Raw genomic sequence first — 10,573 nt, forward strand, 5'->3', positions numbered from 1 at the left:
CGAATTGGAACGAAAAGAGCACATTGTAATGTAGTTTTAATTTTTATATCATTGTCACTGCCAATAGTTATTATTAATTTTAATTACTTAGCCTAAATGTACAAAGATGGTGATGTGAATGTATAAACAATATCGTGAGTTTCGCCCGAATACAATGAAAAAAAGTGAACCAGTTCGGGGAAAATGAAACTCATGATAACGCTGAATATGTATCTCTTGCTTTTTACTAAACATAAAACTGTTTTGCATCTTAAATGTTTTCCTAATCTATGTACATATGTATTTCGAGAATGCTTTTATGATTTCTAATACAAATGCTTTAAATAATGGAATGTGAACAAAATAAAATAAAGTTCGTTATCAACATTTAAATATGGTATACGTAAAAACTCGCATTTTCTCGGAGTATAATACAAAAATTATTTTAAGTAAATAAAAACGGTCGACGCAATGAATCACGTTTTTATCCATACGATTTTTAGAGCAGCAATACCACAAAAATAGATTTCCATTCGAAGTAAATAAAAAATATTGTAGACTGCCTCGTGCCAAATAAAAAATACAAATTCGTGTTTATGCACATATAAGTAAATATATGTTCGTTTGCGCTTAAGTGCAAGTGCTTAGATAACCATTTGGATTCAACCAAAAATTGTATGTGGAGGTTTTTCTTCTTTTCGTTGTGGCGGGAGCACAGTTGAAGCTGCGGCATATTTTTTTCATTTGGAAAGTAGCCAAATAATGTAAATGAAGGCATTTTGTTTCGAGTACAATTAGGTTTTCAGCACACTTTCGTGCATATTAATAACTTAGCAAGTAATTACTGATTGACTAATATGCAATTTTTTCAAATTTTTAATGGAAATTTCGTAGCTTTTCGATGGCGAGAACTGTGATAGCCGGTCTGCTAGCTTGACTTAAAACTTGCCGTTTTTTTGGTCCTATTTTACTTCGAATGTCGCCTTATTTTACAATTTGACATAAGGTAACAAAGTTACACTTTTGAAAAATAGTAATTAAGGATTTATAGTTCCTTAAGTTGTATCTTATTTTGGTATCGCAATTTTTTCTAGAAATATGGCTCATATTTTGTTGCTAAATTAGAAGGAAATAAATATTATTTCCATTAAAAAGAATGACACCTTATTCGGCACTTTTTATTTGTCTATTTGAAACTTATTTAGCTTCAGTATGGCACCTCAGTTCGAGATTCGAATTCAGTTCAGATTTCGAAAGTTAACGCTCTAAATGAACGAAATCGTAAATAAAAAAATGGTACAAGATTGAAGTTTTTCTAATACTATCGCCTTAACTTAACTTACTGAACAACTAATCCTCCATAAATCTGTCTACATACACCTTAGATTTATTTCTATTAAAGTTAATTTTATAATGGACATCATTTCTCTTGCATTAGGCTGCAACATCGCCGTATACAATCTATAAATATTTCAATGAAGAATTCACAGAGTATTTTCCCATATGGTCTAGTGGCAAGGATATCATTTTAGATATCTTAATAACTTTTTCACTTTCTTTTACCTTCACTTAAGCATTAGAATGGTTTTAAACAGCAAATGCGATGCCAAAATTAAATTAACATCTTTGGTTGATTGGGCAAACGCCTATATAACTGGTCGTAGAACCTTCTGGCGCCTTAATAATTCTGCTGCAGACAACCTCCTGGATAGCTAAAAGCAGGTATAAGATTATTAAAAAAAGAATCAAGACAATGGCTACCTTCGTACAATACTTTTTCTGCCTCTTCCATTACAACTGCTTCTAGAATACAAAAATAAATTATTTTTCATCGTTTAGCGTGATTTTCTCAAATAAACAAACATTTTTGTAGTATTTCCAGCACGCTCTCGTAGGTGAGAGTTTGAAACGGCATATTTTGACAACTAACGAGCATGGGACAAAGAGAGTGAACATATTTTAGAGTGCAGCGTTAAACGAAATACCAGAAGTAGGAAAATGAAAACCAATCGACATCTTCACCCCCGCCACCAACAGTCATCACCTTCGCTAGCAGACTTTGCGCAGACTGTTGTTACATCGACTGTCTCGGCTTCTGCCACAGTGCAGTTGCTGCTGCCACTGTCGCTACTATTTTGCTGACCAGAAGAAACAAGACGTGCCGGACTGAAGCAGTAGCCGCCGTTAATACAAATATTTGTGGTCATACGCAATAACCGCCTAAGTCGAAGCATCTGAATTCGAGAAGAAACGTTTTAAACGTTTGGATTGTAATATTAACCTTATGTGGAAATCAAAATATGTTCGTCTATAACTTTTTAAATAGCCCAGCTGGCGAGATGGAGATTTCACATGCGGAATAGTAGTTGCAGAATACGATAGCATATATAACTCAATTCTTCCTTAAATCGACTTAGGTGGTTATTGTTTATGACCACAGATATACTCTGCGAATGAGCACGTAATTGCTACGAATAGGGGATATGGCGACCACTTTAATGTTGGCTGCTGCTACGACGACAAGCATACTTTGCATTTTCATTTAATACTAATAAATTTATTCATCTACTGCTCGAAGTGTTCTAAAATAATATTCGTATTTTATACATATGTACGTATGTCTTTTACACCTATGTATGTATGTATGCAGTAGATGTGTATTGCTAATTTTTAAAGCTAACAAGCTTGATTTAATATTACCCTTATATCTAAAGCGTAACCACAAATTTTAAAATTTTGAGTACCATTTACCTTGTGATTATTTTCAAGAATCGAACTTTCGCCTTTTTTCTGAATATCCATACACTTTGTTTTGTTTATTTTCTGCTGCGAATTGGCTGATGCTCGGCTCTCAGGCTCGTTGTTATGCTTTTTCTATTGCTCTTTAATTCGCTCTTCTTTAGCGACATTCACTCACTAATCACTTCACTAAATCACAGTTTTGCGATTATTTAAGAAATTTATTTCATACAACTTCCTAAATTGTACACACTCTTCAAAATAAGACCTTTACTTTGGTACAACGATTATGTTACTTAATATGCTCCCGTTCTTTCTATAAAAATATCTTTACAAATTTAGTATGAATCGGAATTTTCAGATTTAATTAGCAACAACCTTCAATAGGAAATTCACTTTGTATTCACTGCTCGTTAAATGTTGTTTGCTTAATTTTACTCACAATTTCACTCGCGGCTGCTTTAACTAGTTGCAAGAGCTCACATTCGCTCAAATGTTTGCAATCAATTATTAAGATCAAACTTAAATTGAACGTGTGTGTAGAGCGAAAAAACACAGCAACGCGTTGAAATTCTTCTACCCGTCAAAAATGCGCTTCCTTGTCCGAACACGATGACGTTTTCAGAGCGACTGACTCTAGTTTTGACATACATTTCTCCATCGAAAACTTGTTTTACCTCACTTGTTTCGCGCTGCTGCGCCACTGTCCACTGTCTCTGCTATTTTTGCTGCCTCTTCGCTGTTTCTTCTTGTTGGATGGTGTTGGTGCTGCGCGGCCAGCAGCTGTATATTCATGTTCGTTGGCTTGTGCACATCTGGCAGTTCGTGTTTTCCGCCATGTGTTGGTTATTTCGTCGGCGGAGGGGCGCGACAAAGTAACATAGCTTTAAAATGTTTTTGCAAATAACATACGTGCTGTCTCGAATTCGCCGTAACATATGATAAGTGACATTTAGACAATAGCAGCAGGGTTGATTTTAAAGGACATTATCCCATTTGTAGTATTTGCAAGCCACAAATAAAAAGTTTGAAATGCTTCTTTTTGGATAACTTAATTTAACCTAGGAACTTTTCGAATTTTGAAAATTTACCAACCAAAAATAAACCACATAATCGAGGTACAAAGCTCAATAACAATATTGACTTAAATATTAATACGCCACAGTAATATTGAAACTTTTTAATTTTTTATTATTTTTTACAGTAAAAGCAGAAGACAGAAGCAGACACACTCTAGAGGACAGAAGCCGTTACTACGTTTGTGCGTAAACTAATACACGAATTCATTTCATGAATTTGGGTTAAAAGTGTCTGCATAAACACCATTTCATGAATTCAATTATACATGAAAGTTAACCATGAATTCGGCATAATTTCATGCAATCGTGAAGTGCAAGTCCGGCAACGCCGCGTTTCACAATCAGCTGTTTACTAGGGTTATGATGTTTTTATATTAAAAAGCATGAGTGGCATAACCAGGATTTAAAACACTGGAAAAGTTGTGTAGAATTGTTCAAATATAAAAGTTGCGTTCCCTAACTCGCAAGAATTTGACAGTTTTACAGGTTTTAACCCAGAAAAGTTGTGGAACGCAACTAAAATAAATTCAAAGAGAATCAACTGAAAATATATTAAAACCAACGGCTTTTGCAATTTCAAAAGGAGGCCAAAATAGTCACAACCCTACTTTTTAGTTTCTCGCCAGCCACTTTTTCAAAACATTTTATTTCATGAATTCTCGAACTATGCTTAAACGGGCCCATTTTGGAATTCATGAACTCTGTCACATAAACGTAGTATGTAAAAAAATCGCCTAAACGTTGAGTTTGCTCTGGTGCATTTAACTGTTCAATGCGGTTTTATTATTTAGAAATTCTAAATTAGAATTGTTGACCGCTGTGGTGTAGTGGTAAGCAGTGCGCGCTTGCACTCCGCAACGCCTGGGTTCAAGCCCTGGTCAAAGGAACATCGCAAAAATATGTAGAAAATAGGTTTTTTCTTAACAGCGGTCGTCCCTCGGCAGGCAATGGCAAACCTCGGAGTGCATTTCTGCCATGAAAAAGAGCTTCTCATAAAAACACAATTGCCGTTCGGAGTCGGCATAAAACTGTAGGTCCCTCCGCTCTATATGACAACATCAAGGCGCACGCCACAAATCGGAGGAGATGCTCGGCCATACACTAACATATGTGTAAGCGCCAATCTATTATTACTATTATTAAATTAGAATTTTTGCTTCTCAAATCTGGGGCTAAAAAATTATCTTGCGTTCCAAAAGCTCGTTTTTAGACGGTGAATAACTTAACTACACCAGCTTCTTATCTGGTGCAAGTTAGTGCAGCACATAAGAGGTTTGTTCCACACGCTTTCCGGGCTGTTTCGGTAGCGTAAAAATAAGTTACTCTCTCACAAGTGTCAAAAATGTGCTAACCCGTGCCAAAAGTGCCCAGAGCGTGAGGAATGCAAAAAACCACTTTCGTTCCCGGAATCAACAAATAAGTTCTAAACAATGGCCCGTAGTCATAGTCAAAATAAAGTCGACTTTAAAGTTAGTTGCAGCTTTTTNACTATGACTACGGGCCAATGATTTTTGTGTGTATTTATATCATACAGCTAATATAATTAGAAAATACCTACATTTCTGAACCTTTAGTGCAATTTCCATTTTTATATTTTACAAAATTTGCTATCGGATATAACGGCTGTTACTTCAAATTAACTTCTTGTACATTTCTACCCGGATAAAAAGTCCGCGCGTTTTCGTGCATGAAGAAAAAGATATTTACGATCCAAAATTGATAATTTTGTGACAGATGGAAGATACTCCTCGTGCGTTCTTGACGAGCGCTCTATCCGAGGTGCCAACATCGACTCGGAGCATTACCTTGACGGGGATAAAGTCCGCATGCGCCTCTGTGCAGGGGTGACTTTTCATAAAGCGGCGTTCATCCTCTTTCGTTTAGGGGGGGTTTGGGGAGCCACGCCCCTCTCCCTCCCCCACCCCTAAATCGTTGTACAAATAGCTAAAGATTTCCCGAGATGCAAATTTTGGTTATGAGTTGCATTTGAATTCATGTATTCATAGCCAACGCCAACGCAACGCAAATTTTGTATGTGGTGGGTCCTGAACTTTTTTTTATATAATTCCGATTGCTCAACACTGATTTTATTTATTATACAACACTTGTTGTTCAAACTCTCTTCGTCTTCTTGCACTGCAAACGCAAAACAGCTGTTTTTGACAGCTGCATTAGATTTGCAAAGCAACACGTCTGCAATGTTTTCATTTTGAGTCATAACACGGAAAACTAGTTCGAATCTCTACAAAATGGGCAAAAAATCTGCCACCAAAGTGTTTTGTTGAAGCTATTTTTAAAGAGAAACTTAACTACAACGACTATAATTACAATGGAGTTAACGTTGGATAAAAAGTTACAGAGTTTCCAACTTATTGCACAAGAAAAACTGCAGGCCATTATTTGCTCAATACCTGGCAAAAAAGACCTTATCATAGAACATACACTGATTAAACCTTTGGAGCATGTCTGTGCTGCATCCTGGCTGAAGTTAAAGGGTATACAACGGATCTTCAAATTCGATGAAGATCATATTATACCTCGTACAGCAGAAAATCAAGTGCACATTTACCTAATACACAGCAGATTAGAAACATTTCAACATGTAGTGCGGCACATACTCGAATTAGAACGTCAAGAGCCCACCGATCTCGAAGCAAATGTGAAAAATTTTCATATCATTTGTGTACCCAGCTGCTTTACTCACTTTCATGTTTTGCTGGAGGAGGAAGGACTTTACGGTTTGGTGCAGCTCCATCGTTATAACTGGGATTTTATCAACCTCGATCAAGGTATACTCAGTATGGAGGTACCAAATGTGAGTACCTTTGCATCTGGTTTATATTAGTTCAATAAAAAAAAAAAAAACACGCATTTAAATAGGTTTTTTCAACGGTATATTTGCGCAAGGACACATCTTTGCTACCAGCCGTAGCACAATCGTTACGTGTATTACAAGCTGTGTGCGGGCGACCTGAATTGGTACTCACTTTCGGTGAAAATTCTGCGAATTTAGTGAAAATGTTATACAAACTTGGCAAGCTTGACCATGACACCATCAAGGAACCGTCGCCAGATTTCGCTTGCATGCTCATTATCGATCGTGATAAGGACTATGCTTCAAGTTTACTTACACCGGCTATTTATGCCGGCCTGTTACTTGAAGTTTTTAATAGGCGCGCTGCCGAAATTGAACTGCAAGCGAGTTCAAATAAAATTTCCCGTCAAAAATTAGCAATATTTCAACTACCTCATCGTGTGGATCAACAAAAGCTGAATGAAAAGCCACCAGTTGAAAAGCCAAGAGCCGGAAAACTGCCTAGTATACGTATGAACGCATTGAGCGATGAAATATATGGCGAAAATCGTTACAAACATTTTGCACAAGCCAGCAGTCAGATACGCGCGCAAGCAAAAGCAATAGGCTTGGAAGTGCAAAAATTTAACGACATGAAGCTCGACGAAATGCACGACTATGTGGCACGCAAGTTGCCCAAAGTTACAGAGCTGAAAGCGAAGGTTATGCGTCACCTGAACGCGAGCGAACAAGTCATCGAAATGTTAGGAGGGAACTTTCGACGTGTACAATCACTGGAAGAGGACATACTCAACAACGTTTCACGTAAACGCATACTCAACGAAATCGATGAGCTGCTTACATCTGATGGTCAGCAATATAATACTCTACGCTTACTTTGCCTACTACACCTCTGTGCTGGCATAAGCTCTGATGAGATAATACAATTTGCGCGCAACTACTGTAATTACTTTGGCCAGCAGCATTTGGTTGTTTTTCAACAATTGGCAATGGCTGGGCTACTGCCTGTGGCATGGGAAGAGGAGAAAGCAAACACACCAGCCAAGCTGCTGTCAAACCTGCCCATACCGAAATTTCAACAAACCGAATTTCAAGCGAATGCTAATCGTCTCAGACTGATGGCGTCGTCTGCTGGTGCTGAGCCGCCACCGAGTGCTGGAGCAGCGAGTGCCGGTGTCGGTAATAATTCAGCAAGTCCATCTGCCGGCTGTGCTAGCTATGTGTTCAACAATCTATATATTCCCATTGCAGCACAGCTAAGTTCGTACCTGCTGAAAGCGCAATCTTCAGAAGAATTCGCCACCAAAGTAGGTATGGTGGACAAATTGCTCATGCACCTACCTGATGGCACCGCAATCAGCGCGAAATCACACGCCAATTCTGTCAAGCTGAATGAGTTAAAGGATATCTTCCCCATGCGTAAGCGCAACCTCTTTGTCTTCGTTCTTGGCGGAATGACGTATGCAGAGATCGGTGCCTGTGATTTGATTTCCCGCATTACAGGTTCGCAAATTATTATGGGCGCTGACGCAATTATAACCGGTGGGGATCTTATTGCAGGTGCTTTCTGACACAACTCGAATAAACGCAGAATTCTCACACAAAAGACACTATTATTATTATTTAAGTCGATATTACGAATTTGTATGTAACACTATTTTTTAATAAAAATTGCATATTTATCCCTATTTATTAATACAAATTTGACACGGTTAAAGTACGCACATTCAATGAAAAATTTTAACGGACACTTTGGCGGGAAAATACTTTTGCGCCCCATAGCGCACAATTGAACGCCGCTAATGTCAAAATTTCACCGCCTCGTCGAATGTTCAACGGCGTTTTTTTTGCGACGTCGCGTAAATGACAATCAGCTGTTCATCACCTGTTTTCGTGTTTTGAGCTTAGTGCTTCATTAAAATTTGCGCTTTAGTTCTTTTTGAGAAACACTAATTAATTTGTATTTTATAGTTTTTCGATAATAATAAAATGGTGCCTGCTTCGCAAGTTCGTCATTTGCACATAACCATGTCACGTTTGGTGCGTGGTGTAGGTCGGCGATCCAACCCCGGCGTCGGGCATCAGCTCACTAGCATGGAAAGTGTTGAGAAACGCCTCATGCAAGATCCCGAAGGTTTTGGCGACTTGGAATCTGATTTTATGACTGCGAATCAAATGCATCGTGAGCATGAACGTCAAATAATGCACCAACGGGAACGTGTGCGCCATCTTATGGTCAAGCACAAATACTTTCGCGAAGCCAAATTGCCAAACTTGCTCACATATGCCGAGAAGGAGCAAATACGCACGTTACATGCGCGCGACCCTGAGGAATGGACTGCCGAGCGCTTGGCAGAAAGCTTTCCTGCTACTATAGAAATCGTGCAGAAAATACTAGGGGCTAAATGGCAGGCGCGAACCATCGAGCGAATCCGCAAACACGATGAGACGGTCATACAAAATTGGGAAAAGTTTCGAAAGGATCCCGGACTGTTGCAACTTCCACCTAATTTTCAAGCTCATTTGCAGAAGTTCGCCACAAGACGTGCTGAAGATTTGCGCGCTCTTGCTGAAGAACTGCCACCAAGAACCACGCTGCCCCGTCCAAAGAAAAAAGAATTTCTATCTATTATTACAAGTTGCAAAAAATATGCAGAAGAGAAAGAACAAGAAACCCCACAATTGATGGCAGGAAACTTAATCGAGGCTGAGACAGCACCAGCAACTAACGCAGAGGACGAAACTTATTTGCTAGAAAAAGTGCACGATAAAAGAAGAATGCGCATACAAGAACTGAAGAAATACAAGCTATCGCCGTTGGAGCTAGGAGCTTCTTCGACTCATTCATCCAATAACGAATCGCCCACAGCTGAGGGAGCAGCGCAGCAAACAGTTGCTAGGCTTGAAAATCCGAATGGTACAGGCATAATTTCAAAGGCGCCGCATAATATTAATGCGGGTGGTTACAATCTGCTGGAAAAATATGAAAGCAGTGAAATTGTAATCAGTGCTGAGGATCAAAAACGTTTTGAAATTACGCGCGTTAAGGACCGCATACATATTCCACGCAAAGTTTGGCGCGAGGGAGCGACCTATCGAGTGGAAGATGCGTATTATGATGATGATGGGGAATTCCTCTACCGCGTGCCGGGAATGACAGGGAAGAGCAGATAGGGCAAGGATGGTTGGTATCAGGACAATCGCAAAGCTACAAAATGTTTTACCTCTAAAAATCTAAATTAAACCTGAAAAAATTCATGTGTACGATTCAGCCAAATTCTTCAGGGGTATTTTTGGAAAATCCATATCACTTGGGCTGAATAATGTAATGTATTTTTAATAATAATAAATATTTATCAAACATCACAATGCTTTTTTCTAGGCGCATAATTTATAAAATCCGAATGCTTTCTCCCCTAGATAGTAAATAAAAAAACGTTATGGTTTAAATACATAATATTATTATTGTTAAATTTGTTTGCTATTATTTTAAATAGATTGTAGTGGATTTAAAAATAAAAACAAAACATTTGGTTTTCAATTTTAATTGCAACAATTTATCATAGTTTTGTTATAATTTGGAATAAAGTACACCAGGAGGTAAAAGTTTAGATTTAATTGCGTGGTAAATATTCTAATGCAGTATTTTTTGCGTGCGCTTAACAAAATTAAGTTCAAACTTGTAACCCATATTTATTATGATATTTTCATTGTACTTTGAAATTTAACATAAAAACCAAAAATTTTAGTCAATCAGAACTCAATAGGTATTGTTAAAAGGTAATGAGTTATTTTTTTTTGCGATTATGCCAGTGATTAGAGGCCACAGCTCACAGAGCGCTATTTGAGCACATGCGTGTTTCACACGCAGCCGAACAGCGGCAGCTGAGTCGTGATTTCCATGCACACAGTCTCACTTATGGAATCATTTTAACGTTATGTAAAGAATAAAATAAAAAGG

General features: G+C 38.0%; 2 protein-coding genes and 2 long non-coding RNA genes across 5 annotated transcripts; 2 read left to right on the forward strand and 2 right to left on the reverse strand.

Annotated features, from left to right (window-relative positions):
- Positions 1–526: 526 nt before the first annotated feature.
- On the reverse strand, positions 527–2,608 carry LOC108368539 (uncharacterized). Of its 2 annotated transcripts, XR_001848386.1 has the most exons (4): positions 1,843–2,608; positions 1,749–1,782; positions 1,543–1,691; positions 527–1,440 (listed from the first exon to the last, which is right to left on the reverse strand). It is a non-coding gene; the product is annotated as an uncharacterized LOC108368539 (long non-coding RNA). The 2 variants fall into 2 exon arrangements; XR_001848385.1 differs by having other exon boundaries at positions 527–1,691.
- A 116-nt stretch (positions 2,609–2,724) lies between these two features.
- On the reverse strand, positions 2,725–3,598 carry LOC108368538 (uncharacterized). Its single transcript, XR_001848384.1, has 2 exons — positions 3,161–3,598; positions 2,725–3,034 (listed from the first exon to the last, which is right to left on the reverse strand). It is a non-coding gene; the product is annotated as an uncharacterized LOC108368538 (long non-coding RNA).
- A 2,348-nt stretch (positions 3,599–5,946) lies between these two features.
- On the forward strand, positions 5,947–8,287 carry Vps33B (vacuolar protein sorting 33B). The gene is made up of 2 exons (XM_017623388.1): positions 5,947–6,612; positions 6,678–8,287. Exons 1-2 carry the CDS (start codon positions 6,127–6,129, stop codon positions 8,181–8,183), a joined length of 1,992 nt encoding a protein of 663 aa, XP_017478877.1. The 5' UTR covers positions 5,947–6,126; the 3' UTR covers positions 8,184–8,287.
- A 196-nt stretch (positions 8,288–8,483) lies between these two features.
- LOC108368541 (uncharacterized) lies at positions 8,484–10,066 on the forward strand. Its single transcript, XM_017623390.1, has 2 exons — positions 8,484–9,937; positions 9,995–10,066. The coding sequence occupies exon 1, from the start codon at positions 8,602–8,604 to the stop codon at positions 9,784–9,786; it is 1,185 nt and encodes a 394-aa protein (XP_017478879.1). The 5' UTR covers positions 8,484–8,601; the 3' UTR covers positions 9,787–9,937; positions 9,995–10,066.
- The last annotated feature ends 507 nt before the right edge of the window (positions 10,067–10,573 follow it).

The sequence above is a fragment of the Rhagoletis zephyria genome, unplaced genomic scaffold, assembly GCF_001687245.7.
Source record: "Rhagoletis zephyria isolate East Lansing unplaced genomic scaffold, Rhagoletis_zephyria_1.1 Rzeph_scaffold_03173, whole genome shotgun sequence".
Lineage (NCBI taxonomy): Eukaryota > Metazoa > Arthropoda > Insecta > Diptera > Tephritidae > Rhagoletis > Rhagoletis zephyria.

Bases quoted from the DNA above. Each gene is read 5' to 3' on its own strand.
- Vps33B (XM_017623388.1), top strand. From the start codon at position 6,127: ATGGAGTTAACGTTGGATAAAAAGTTACAGAGTTTCCAACTTATTGCA. The intron at 6,613-6,677 runs GTGAGTACCTTT...GCATTTAAATAG, and splicing joins TCAGTATGGAGGTACCAAAT to GTTTTTTCAACGGTATATTT.
- LOC108368541 (XM_017623390.1), top strand. From the start codon at position 8,602: ATGGTGCCTGCTTCGCAAGTTCGTCATTTGCACATAACCATGTCACGT.